General features: G+C 46.4%; 1 protein-coding gene across 1 annotated transcript in view; it reads left to right on the forward strand.

Annotated features, from left to right (window-relative positions):
* The first annotated feature begins 2,409 nt into the window (after positions 1 to 2,409).
* Positions 2,410 to 12,884, forward strand: part of Kcnq3 (potassium voltage-gated channel subfamily Q member 3) — a 330,106-nt gene continuing 319,631 nt past the window's right edge. Inside the window, exon 1 of the mRNA XM_055626521.1 lies at positions 2,410 to 2,798. Coding sequence (XP_055482496.1) covers positions 2,410 to 2,798 — 389 coding nt within the window. The remainder of the gene's footprint in view (positions 2,799 to 12,884) is intronic.

Here is a 12,884-nt window from a genome sequence, read left to right on the forward strand (position 1 = left end):
TTGTCCTTTCTAATCCTGTTTGCATCTCAAACACCAGAAGCTGATTAACTTAATTTTCTGCTCTTCGAATACTTCACAATGGGGATCAAATCTCAACACATAGCCCTCTAGAACATACCCTCAACCTCTCGCTACAGCATAGTCACATGTTTCTGGTGAGGGATGAGTGGGCAGGATCTCAGAGGAAGGCTGAAGCATGCCGGTGTCTATGCTGGTGTGTGTGTTGGGGGGGGGGGGTTCTAACCCAGACAACCCCTTTTCTTTAGGTCTTTTCTCTTCAGAATTTGGTCTGACTTGTTTCTATGCTTCATCTCATTGTGGATTATTAATCTATTTATGAAGGGGCCAGGGCTACCCTGCTCTGAACAAAGTCCAGGTCACAAAGGCTGTTTCAGGCAATCTCGTGAGGATGGCCATGAGTCTTCCAATTTTCTGTGTCATTGTCATTCTCATACTGCAGTCAGGTTCTGGGAAAAGTATTTTATTTCGTTTTCAACAAGCAATTTACTGCTGTGGCAATACGACACAGTTAACACTTCCATTCCTCTAATAACCTTCTGGAAGCCCCTCCCTTCCCTGTCCTCCTCTGACCTCTCTCTTCTTCACAGTACACTTGCCCCAACCCTTCAGCTTCTCTTTGGTCCTACTCATTCAACTTTCCCAAACATACGTCTGCTTTTTTTTTTTTTCCTGTAGACTGAGGCTGGACTCCCAACCTTCTCACAGCCATTTTATCCTCATAACCCTACCTGACAGTCATGAGGGGAGACTGGGCAGAAATGGTACCCTAGAGCAGCAGGAGGGCTTCCCTAACCTGCCCGTGGTGGGTGATGGGCGCCTACGCTCTGCCAGTGCTGCCAATGACTGACCAGTTTGCTTCTTCTGCCATCAGTAAATCTGAGCCCTGTTTTTCTTCCACACTGTTGTCTAGAAGGCTCTTCCAGAGATTGTCATAGTTGTTTCCACTTTGCCGATTGTATCTCACCTTAAAAGGTCACCTCCTTAGTGGGGCCTTCCAGGACCGTCTCCCTAAATCACAGAATCCATGGCTTCTGTGATTTCGTTTCCACACTAGAAATAACTTGGCTCACACTTGCTTTCATTCTGGCCTTCTATCTGCCAGTCAAGTTTTACGAGCGCAAGGGCTTCAAATCTTGGTTAGAGAGAAGTACCCTGTCACAGGACCAACTCACTGCCTTGGGTTCACTGTTTTCCCTGAAGTATCTTAATGGGGTCAGAGGACATGACTGGCTAGCTTGCAGCAGGAGTTAGGAGCCAAGCAGAAATTAGGATGCCGAGTTTGGTGTTCCCACGCATTTCTCAGCTCTCTGTCCACCTACACGAACAAGGGGCTACCCCCAAACTACCGGAAGCCATAACCCCACGAGCCCTGAACAGGAACATTGCCCTCACTGAGCCAGTGGGTGAGGTGTGTGCTTGCCTAACCCAGCAAATCAAAAAATTTGGATTTTTTTTTTTTTTTTTTTTTTACCTCCAAAGACAAGGAAAGGAGAGGATTGTGGAGATTGAACATAAAGCTGCAGCCACAGACTCTGCCCACCCTCTTTTTATTTTTCTCCTCGTGCCCAGGGGAAACCCCAACGCCCACAGGGTTTGGGGAGCTCCTGCGTCATCGCTGCAGCATTCACGACCCAGCAGGAGCAGCAGCAGAGGCCTCCGCGCCAGTGATGCTAGTCCTCAAGGATGGCTTGGGTAGGGGGCTGCGGGGAGAGGCGGGGCGCCTCCTGGGCCTCCCGCAACCAAGGGGCGGGACGATGGAGCCCCACCCCTGCGAAGGAGGGAGGGAACCAGAGAGCGCTGCGGGTGGTGAGCGCTCCGCCCGGGCGCGCCTGCTTCTGCTGCCGCTACTGCCGCTGCTGCGGGTCTAAGGCTGTAGAGGCGGGCTGGGCGCGGGCGGGAGCGGGGAGGAGGGAGGAGGCGGCGGCGCGTGTGCCAGGCGGGCAGGCGGGAGGGCGGCTGGCACAGGGCTTGTAAATAAACTGCGATGCTGTCTCGGGCTTGCTGGCCCGGGTGCCGTCGCCGCCGCCGCCACCTCCCGGGAGCTTCAGTGCCAGGCTCCCACCGCCGCGCGCCCTAGCGCCACCGCGCCAGCCCCGCGCGCCCTCGCCGGGCTCCCCGCGGACCCCGGCTCTCCGCGCCCCTCCGGGTCCCGCGGCAGACCCGCTCGGGATGTGACCCCTTGACTCCACATCCGACCTCCCCTGCCCCCCGGGAGGCCCGCCTTTGCCTGCTTTTGGGGGGGAGGGTGGGCGGGGAGGGGCGCGCGGATCATGGCATTGGAGTTCCCGGGCTTGCAGCCTCTGCCGCCGCCTCATCCACGCACCCCAAGCGCTCCTTCTTCCCGGAGCAGCAGCGGAGAAGGCGAAGCGCCCGGTGGGGGCGAGGCAGATGGGGCTCAAGGCTCGCAGGGCGGCGGGGGCGGCCGGCGGCGGCGGCGGCGAAGGGGGCGGCGGAGGCGGCGGGGCCGCTAACCCAGCCGGAGGGGACTCGGCGGTGGCAGGAGACGAGGAGCGGAAAGTGGGGCTGGCGCCAGGAGATGTGGAGCAAGTCACCTTGGCGCTTGGAGCCGGAGCCGACAAAGACGGGACCCTGCTGTTGGAGGGCGGTGGCCGCGAAGAGGGGCAGCGGAGGACCCCTCAGGGCATCGGGCTCCTGGCAAAGACCCCCCTCAGCCGCCCAGTCAAGAGGAACAACGCCAAGTACAGGCGCATCCAAACTTTGATCTACGACGCCCTGGAGAGACCGCGGGGCTGGGCGCTGCTCTACCACGCGCTCGTGTGAGTACCCGGCCGCTCGGGGCGCCCGTAGGCGGCGGTGCACCTTAGGGTTCGGGGCCAGGGCTGGAGCTGAGGAAGTGTCTGTGGCTTTGGCCACTCGGAAGCACTCTCCGGCTTGGGTTAGGGGTGGAGGGACACCAGTCTGGCCTAAGCTTATGGTACTCTGCGGTGTGACTGAGAGCAGTTCCTAGTGCCTATGAAATCAGGGCTTAAGTGAACTAAACGCGGTTCCCGAGCTGACTTGGAGATTTGGATTGGCGAGTGCGCGCAAGTGCGCGTGTATGGTACCTTCTGGGATGTTGACACGGAAGCTTAAAAGAATTGCATGATTTTTTTTTTTTTTCTAATGAATGTAACCATTGAGCAGGACCAAACCAGTGCTCTCCCAAGCACCGGTTCTTTTGGGTTGTATAGCTTGCTTCTCTTGCAGTCTCCACTCTATTTGAATGATAAATCCCAGAGTTGAGGATAGTAGTGGAGCACACCGTCCATAGTGGTGTGTGTGTATGTGTGTGTACGTGTGTGTTACATGAATATGCTACCCTTCCTAGGGCTCAATGCCGGTGTCAAAAAGGACTGGGGGTTTAGACGGGCCAAAATGTATGCAGGTCTTTGTGTTCTTTTAGAGGAAGGAATAGGAGACTAGGAGAGGGGTGGGATTTCCAAGCTTAGTCCAATGGTTGGGGTTTAGCAGAGCCAGAGGTGGGGTGAGGCCATGTAACGCTGGAACATCCTTATGGTTTGGGTTTAACATCCCATAGTTTAGGTTCTGCTATCTTCGTAGCTTCAACTATTGCCCATCTATTGGCTTGGCTGGACCAGAGCATTGGACTCCTTAGAGTCCTAGTGGGAAGTTTGTCCCCAGGGACTCCTTTAAAAATAATCTCCGTGCTAGCCCAGGAGGTAAGTGCAAGGCCAGAAGGAAAATGGAACTCTAGATGTACCGACCCCAAGGATGGAAATTACACCCGTTCTTAAGGAAGAAAAGAGGGTGCTAGCTGAGGGACTCCCCACCTAGGACAGGAATCCTGATTGCCACAACACCTGGGGTGTGACAGGGCACTTCTTGCTACCAGCTGCTTCCTAGCTTTGGCTTTGGGAGCTGTGTTGCTGTCAGGGTTTGGGCAGGAAATTGGCTATTGACCTTGACCTTCCTATTTAAGGTTTCCTTCCATTTGACCCTTGACAGAAAAAGAGGGAAGAGGTCAGGAAATGTCTCCTGTTTGCTAAGTACCTGCCTGTCATTTAAGGTTGAAAAAGCTTTTCCTGGTTTGGCCACCAGGTGGGGCGTCCACACAGGACCTCAGATTTGTGCAACAGGTTTCTTAAAGGTTACAAATGCCTTGAGAAAATCCTTGGAAATTCAGGAAGAAGGATGAAGCACCTTATCAGGGACTTGGATTTGGGTTGGTCAAGCCTTTGATCTCTGTGTATTTGCAGCTGCTGGGAAGTGTCTGGCGAAAAGCTGGACATAAGTTGTTTTTGTTTTTTGTTTTTGTTTTGTTTTTTTTTTTTTTCCTGGAGAACAAGCTTAAACTTGCATCCATTCTTTGGTCTCTAGCACCGTGTTCAAATAGAAATGAAATAAATTGAAATGAAATAAATGCTAGGGTGTATATGTTTTAAAAAAGGTTCAACAAGCTATCTGAGTGTAGATCCCATGTCCCTTTTCACAAAGTTGTGCATGATGCGCATTTAATGACTTTGGAACCTGGAGTTCTATTGAAACTTGAGATTCCTTCTTTCTTCTCCCACCTTTCCTAGCTGGCACCTGAAGCCTTCCTTTGCCCGTCTGCAGAGAGACTAGCTAAAGCCTATTATAGATACTATAATGTTATAGTACAAGGCAGTATAGTAAATGTTATAATAACAGAGTGTATAATGTTACAATAACATTATAGTACATGCTATAATGTTATTTTAGTGTAGAATTGTACGTCTCTTAGAAACAGGTTCGTAAGTGCCAAACCTAAATAGCCCGAGTTTCCCAGAGAGGACCCAAGAAAGCTTAAGACTATTAAAAGTGTCAGATATATACAAAGGTTGCTTAATTCTCACATGACCATAATGAGGTAATGGTTGTAATTTATGCTGTGTGGCTGAAAATTTGACAACTGCAAGAGATAAAATCAGGTTGTCAAAGACTGTAGGGCTAATGTTTCTAAAGCTCACACCTGGCTTTGTTGCTGAGCTCAGATCCCAGTTCTAACCCTTGGGGTATTTTGCTGAGCATTACTGGGTGCCCTGTGCCTATTGGTAACACAAGACTCTTCGTAATCTGTTTTTCTAGCTCAATTAAGAAATCAAACCGGAATCTAATCAGAACCCAGGGGCCAGTTGTTAGGAAAATGTGAGGTGGGTGAGGGTGCGGCTGGGGTTTGTGGCTTGTGATAAATAGGGTGCTTTATTGGAAAGCTCCTCTTGGGCTGGATTTGGGCTCCTAGGACTTAGACAAGCTTACTAAGCGGATGCATTTTTCATCCTTCCTCAAACTCAGGAGGAGCCTGGGCAAGGGAGCACAGCTGAATCTTCATTGATGATTCAGGATTTTTCGAGGGCTTAAAATTCAGACTTCGAAGTGACCATTATCCTGTGCTGGGCTGTGGCTAATAGCAGGAAGGAACCAAGGGGACCAAGAAATTAGGTTGATCATGAGCTCACAGACCAGTGTGCTCTCTTCCTTTTGTAAATTAACCAGGCCTGGGAAGTGAGGTTTCTTTCTCTCCTCTGTCCTAAATATAAACTAGAGGAAATGTGGAAATCAATCATCTCTCCCACCCTGCTTTCTATGCCTTAAGGGCTCACCCTCTGCTTCCTCCTAGCTAGTCACCTTCACCTTGACACAGAGCTGGTTTCACCAGCTCCAGGAACCTTTTTTCCCAGACTCCTATCTGGCTGAGCTGGAAGTTATTCCCTATATCTTCTCCAGCCATCAAATCTTGTGTACTGCTTTGAGCTGATGTGTTCGCTCTTTTGCTTGAGAGTTGGGGGAGGGGCTGCATTTTTATTTTTATTTTCCTTTTTCTTTTTTAACATTCTTAATCCCCGGGAGGCTGTAGAACCCATGGTAGGTACTTAGTAAGCATTTGCTGTGTGGATGCGTGGCAGAATTCTCTCAGGATTCTAGCTAATCAAGACTTTGCTGTAATAGCTTCGCTGTTATAACAGCAACAGCCATAAGCAGCCAGAGTCAGCAACCCCAGGGTTTTACTGAGAATAGTCCTTGGGAATGTTGAGCTTTGGGGAAGGGTGGACAAGATGGGACTCTTTCTTGGCTTCAGGAAAATCTGAGCACAGCTCTGTATTTGGCTAAGGCACAAGCTTTGATGTTACAGAATACAGACTGGGTTCCTAGTTGGCGTATGGGAATTTGCAGGAGTTAAGCGGGAATGACCTGGAAGCTGAGGATGGTGGTGCTGCCCCCATTGAAGAATGGTTTCCAGGCTTAAACTAGCAGCTATGAATGGAATAAACCAACATTAGGTACCCTATATTCAGTTGGTTTTGACTAGGGTCTACTTAGAAGTCACACATACTTGATGCTGTCACTGTCCTGAGCATGTTAGTAGAGAGATGCTGGCCTCATCTTGGCATTGGTGCTGGCTTGGCACTCTGAAGGCATCCTGTTGCCCTGGCCGTGTCTTTGCAGCCAGCTGGGTATTGTCCCTTGCCACCTGTTAGCAAACCAAAGGGAAAGGATCTGGAGAAGCACCTGCTGCTGTTTTCTAAGGGAGGCTGGCTTGAGGCATCTGGCAGGCAAGGCTGATTGCTTAGATCCACTGACCCAGTCTGTTCCATAAAAGGAAAGAGAATGACTGGTGGCCTTAGCCTGGAGAATTTACCTAGGGGTTGATGGAAAATGCCTACATTTACAATTTTGGCACTCAACAGACACTTCTTTTTTGTGTCTCCTCTTGATCATGTTTAACCCACCATTTTTTGAACCTCATGAAATCCACATGCAATCTACTTTATAACAATTGCACTTTATTTTTCTCTTTATTTCTTGATCTCCTTTCCTTCCTCCAAGCTTTAGGACATTTTTTTAAGCTACTTGGATTGCATAAAGGAGCTAGGTAAGGTGATAGATTCAACAGCCCATAGTATTTTTTTGTTTTTATTTATTTTTGAGATTGTTTTATAATCACAATGTTTCTCCTTTCCCTTTCCTTCTTTCAAACTCTTCCATGTACCCTCCCTGCTCTCCTTCGAATCCATTACCTCTTTTACATCAATTATTGTATACATATGTGTATTTGGATATACACATGTATTTCTAAATATAACCTGTCTAGTCCATATAATGTCACATATATGTATGTTTCCAGAACTCACCACGTGGTACTGAATTACCAGTCTCTTCCTTAGGGAACCATCTCTCCTGCTTTGCTCACTTGCCCATTGTTATTTGTGTAGGGTTGATTGTTCATGGGCTTTTCCCTGTTTAGTTTGCCATGTTTGTTGGCGTCCAAACATGTGTTAATTACAGGCAATGTCCACAAAAAGGTGTCTTTGAAGTCTAAGATGAAAATCTTTGGCTAAATAGAACAGGTTTTCTTAGATTACTGCATCCTCTCCATGGACCATACTACCGTTCTCGGCATCAGGCTTTGTCCTCTGATTGTAGATACATGATGCAAAAGATTCTGCAACTTGGTGAACTCGCTTGCTTGTTTCAAGGCTGCTTAAACCAAGCCCTCCAAAAGTGTCAGACCTCATGCCTATGGATGGAGATGAGCTGGAAGTTTTTCTCTCTGAAGACAGAGTCTTGAAACACCATAGCTTGGGAAGCTTATAAGGAAAAGAGCATAATTCTTGGAATCCTAAAGGCTGGAAGTTTCCTATCCAGGTGAAAATTTGATTTCTGCTTCCAAGTTGATGTCTTGAAGTGTCCACCATGGAGGGAACACTGTGCTCTCACTGTCAGAAGGTGGAAGGATAAAAGGACTAAACACATGAAGCTTCTTTTATAAGGGTGTGAATTTTGCTGACAAGGGGAAGAGCTTTTACGATGTCATCATTTCTTAAGGGTTCCACCTCTTGATACCATCACATGGGTAATGAAGTTTCAACACCAGACCTTTTAACCATACTATTGTGAATTTGTAGCCTTGTGAGCTGAGACTTCTCATTTAATCACAGATGTACTAGACAAATTTGTAATGTTTTCTTCAAAGAATGAATTGCCTAATAACCTAAGAACATGGTTGGTTCTAAGATGCAATCTGTGGGTAATGAATAATTTCTTATGCATTTAATTTACAGAGTAGCTTGGTGTTTGCTTCTGTTGGCTCTGGTGTTGGCTTTCTCCTGTTCAAGATTTCAGGACTTGTGCCCCTCCCCACACCTTTTTTTCCCCTTTCTTTCTCCTCCTCTATCAAGAGTCAGAATAGATCATTGGGAATCCAGAAGAGTGTAGCCACATTTTAAAGTAGCTAGCTAGGATATTAGCAACACCACATCTTCATTTCATTTCTGTGGTTGATGCTGCCACATCCTGGGCTGCACTGCCATCTGCTCGATGTCAGGGTAACCCACTTACTGATTTAGTCACCATGACACCAAGAGCAGGCATCTCCTCGCAGATGTCCGGATCTGGTTTTCTGGAGCCAGGGTTGTGCCAAAAGAGTTGGCAAGGTGAGGACGTTTTTGTCAACTTGTCACCGGGGCTTAAGTTCATTTCTTTATGTTTGTCTTCTTGGACATCTGGGGTGAAATCTTATCCAAAAAAACTTAGAATCTCGAGTTCTGTTTTAATGGGAAATCATTTTTATCCCTGTTTCTTAATCTCCCCAGCCCCCACATTGCACTTTAGTTCATTGTACATGAATCAGTTACAGACATTTTTTTTTTTTTCTCTTGGTGGTACTAGTTAAAAAGAAACAAACAAAAACAACAGATTTGACTTTCCTCAATGATGGACGGTGAGAAGTAAGATGAAACTAACATTTTCCTCTCCAAGTTGCTTTGGGTTTTATCACAGCAACAAAGAAGCAAACTAGAACACTCGTCTTTTGCTATGGCTAGCCTTACCTGCTGCTCCTCCAGATGGTTCCTTACCTGAAGCCCCTTCTTTTCTCTCTCTCCTCCACTAATCCAGTACTCTCCCATTAAATACTCTCTGGTCCCACTGAATTTTCCTGTTGGTGCATTTAAAACAATCATAGTGATGGCAACTTAGAGTGTTCTCATCTGAGGGTTGATTCTACCCATCTGCTTCTTTCAAGGCTGTCTGACTTATTGTCATTATGGACAGCTCCTAATACTTGCTTGGTGGTTTCTTTGCCCTGAGTATACACCCTAGATGATTTTCCTAAGGTGTGTCTAGGAACCAAAGAACACTGGGAAACCCAAACTCTCGACTTGAGTCTCCTAATGATTTCTTCCATAGATACCAGTAAGTCTCATTTTCCTATTTATAACCTCATTTTTCATTTTTTGAAAATGGATGAAGTGTCAACTGTCTTCTACATTGTTTATGGGGTTAAAGAAAACAGTGGTAAAGGCTCGTGGGAGAGTGGTGGCTCATGAAGCTCATAGCAAGAAGTCTAGTGTTAGTGATTGTTTGAGCCATTAGTCCTCCCTTACTCTCTGCTTTTAAGAATTCCTTTTAGATGTCCATCCCATTTGCCTTTCTGAATGAGGATTGATCATCTTACCTAGGATCATCCTTCTTGTTTAACTTCTTTAGGTATACAGATTTTATCTCTATCCTATATTATATTTCTAATACCCACCTATAAGAGAGTATATACCATGTGTGTCTTTCTGCTTTTGGGATACCTCACTCAGGATGATCTTTTCTAGACTGATACTTTACCCAAAGACCATGCATGAAGATAACCTAGAACCCCTGCACAGATGTAGCCCATGGCAGCGCAGTCTCCAAGTGGGTTCCCTAGTAAGGGGAACAGGAACTGTCTCTGACATGAACTCAGTGGGTGGCTCTTTGATCACCTCCCCCTGAGGGGGGAGCAGCCTTACCAGGCCACAAAGGAAGACAGTGCAGCCAGTCCTAAGGAGACCTGATAGGCTAGGGTCAGAAGCAGGGGGGGGGGATTGGGGGGGGGGGGGGGGGGGACATGGGAGCAGAAAAGGGAGGAAGGGTAGGATTGGAAGGGAGGAGAAAAGGGAGAAAGGGTGAGATTGGGAGGGGACGATGGAGGGGGCTACAGCTGGGATACAAAATGAATAAATTGTAATTAATAAAAAAATAAATTAATTTTAAAAAAGAATTTCTTTTAGTCGTTTGCTTTCCAACTACTTTATTTTTCCCCTGAAATGATGATATGACAGGCAGGAACTCTGTGTCTGTCTTTATGAATAGTGTTTCTGGGCTTGAGAGATAAAATGAGACTTTTCTTTCCTTACTCCACCCCCTAAGACTCACCTTTTACTTTCTGGAGCTTTTACTTCCCTTTTAGGGAAGGTGTGATTTAGGAAGTGAATCCAAGGGCATTTGGAGAAAGGAGTCTGAGGGTTTGAATATGAAATGTCCCCAGCAGGCTAATGCATTGAAGGCATGGTCCCCAGCTATTGATGCTATTTTGGGAGGTGGTTGAAGCTTTAAGAGTTGGGGTTTTGCTGAAAGAGGTAGATCAGCAGGTCTAGGACTTTCAATTTTGTGATCTCTCTTGATGTCTCTTCTTGTCCCTCTTTGCTTCCTGTCTTGACACCAGGTCCTCAGACTTGACTAACTTCTGGCCCAAAGTCTTAGGGGACCATGGATTAAAACCTCTTAGGTCACCAGTCAAAAAACTATGTTGGCTTCTTTTGAGTTGTATTGGGATTTGCTCAATGTCTTACAAACAGTGCTGAGGCTCATTCTTTTGCTAACTGTGTGTATCAGCCCAGCCTGACCCCTTAAACTCCATCCAGTGCAGGACTGAGAAATCCATTGTTCAGAAATATATGGCAGGTGTCCGTGGCATTTGTAGCAGGTGCTGCATCTGGCAGGTGCTAGATAGTACATGGTAGGCTGCTCTGTGCTTGGTTCATAAAGGAAGACCTTTGTGCCGTGACTACAGCATCACGGATGGAGCTTGTTTCTCGGTAGTTCTTGAATAAAGAAAGCCCGGAGGCCTGGGAGCCATGGTTCTTCTGTGGTGATTTTTCCCTTCATTAATTTTTCATTTAGGATCATCATTCAGGAGGGGAAAAAAAGGTTCTGAATTAAAAGTATCTTCAAATATGTGGGTTTGCTGCCAGGTATCTTAGGCTAGGCAGCCTTTGAAAGCGCTTCTCAAAGGCCACAGTAAATAGTTCTCCAAGTACCATGAAGCCTGGCCCCTGCCTACCTTCTCTGGGGTAAGAATCTGTCCTCTTGCTAGGTTGGTTCTGTGATGCTACTTTTCATTAGATAAAACAGGAGGGATATTTGACCAAGTGCAGTGGGCTGTGGTTTTGAGTGACTTTGTGAGACTTTCAGAATCTGATAAATCTTACTAGTTTATAACATGAAACATAGTGGCTCCAGATTGTGTTTGCACATATTTTTTGAGAAGATAACAGGCTTCTGGGCATGAACTGAGGGGAATGGCACTTTCACCCTTTGCCTAAACTCTGTCACTGAGGTAACTATATAGTCCCCTTCATAATTCAGAGCTGCTAAAGGAAACATTGGGTTTCTTCTTGAATTCTTATTTGGTACCAAGAACACCTTATTTGTCTGGGAAGAAAATTCATGGGAAAATCACAAACCGTTGAGTTTGCTCATCAGGTCTGGAGCTAGGGTAGCTAGCCACTCAGTGCTGATTGCTGCTAGCTTAGTCAGTAATCTATAACTGACCATACAGTCTTGTGTATTTCCAGACAAAGTCTGGCTTAGTCTCATGAAAGAAACACAGTTAAAACTGATGTTAGGGGATGTATAATTTTATACCTAAAGCCTGGTGAAAATTGGGTTGAACTGTTTGATAAGGTAAAAGATATGGGTTTTAGCTTTTTATACTCTGTATACTAGAAACCTGGAGTTTTCCGCTTTTCAGAGCCTAATGCAATACACAGCACAGCACAGCACATCCTCAGTCTTGGTGCATACACAGACACAATGATGGCGCCAGTGACAGAGCAGACATGGCATAGATAAATATTGGCTTTCAATCCCAGCTGTGTTGTGTTTTAGCCTAATATCACTGAATAAACTACTTACCACCCTAAAGCAGATACTTTACCTATGCACTGTGGGCTCATGAAGTTCAAAGCCTTGTGTGTGGCCTTAGCAAGTTAAGTGTTCACTGAATGGCCACCATTTTCCCATTCTTGCCAGAATCTGCTAAGGGAGAATGATTTCCTTAAATAAAAGCACTGGAGATGTCAAAATTGTTTCTACTTTAAGGGTTATTTCCTGAGTAGGATATATTTCTGTTAGACTACACAGGTTTGAATTTTCCTTCATTGAGGTAAAGGAAGGAATTAACATTGAGAAAGAAAGAGAAAGCTCTGTAAGGCTTCTATTGTTGGTTCATGTTTCTTAAGGAGCAGGGGTGCTTGAAAGAAACACTTATCCTCACCATACAACTGGGTGGCCCAGGACTGAGTTAGTTTCATTCTTTTCATTTATTTTGTAAGGGTGTGTGCTGGGGGCGGGTGTGCCTGCATGCATTCATCAGTGCACATGTGGAGGTCAGAGAACAACTTGCAAGAGTCAGCTCTCTCCTAGCACCTTGTGAGTCCTGATGCTTGAACTCAAGCGGTCAGGCTTGGCTTGAAGGAGCTTTTCCCACTGAGCCTTTTCTGTGGCTCCTGGGACTGAGTTTACACAGTCATCTCAACTTACAGACACACACGTATGCTATGGCTTAAAAAGTGGAAGAGGCGTCTATAAGGTTTTACCTTCACTTGATTGCTTGATTGATTTTCCCTGAATGAATGACAGTGACTTTATCTAATTAAAAATGGATTTGAGGCTGAGGAGAGGGCTCAGGGGGCACAGCACTCACAGTGCCAACATGAGAGATCAAGTAAGGATCTTTGGAACACACGGAAAACCAGATATGGTAGCAAGTGTCTGAAATTCCAGAGTTTCTTCAGTGAGATGGAAGGAGACAGGAGAATTCCAGAAGCTCTTAGCCAAGATAGCCTGCC

Source organism: Psammomys obesus, unplaced genomic scaffold (genome assembly GCF_907164565.1).
Source record: "Psammomys obesus unplaced genomic scaffold, mPsaObe1.curated_primary_1811, whole genome shotgun sequence".
In the NCBI taxonomy this organism is placed as follows: domain Eukaryota; kingdom Metazoa; phylum Chordata; class Mammalia; order Rodentia; family Muridae; genus Psammomys; species Psammomys obesus.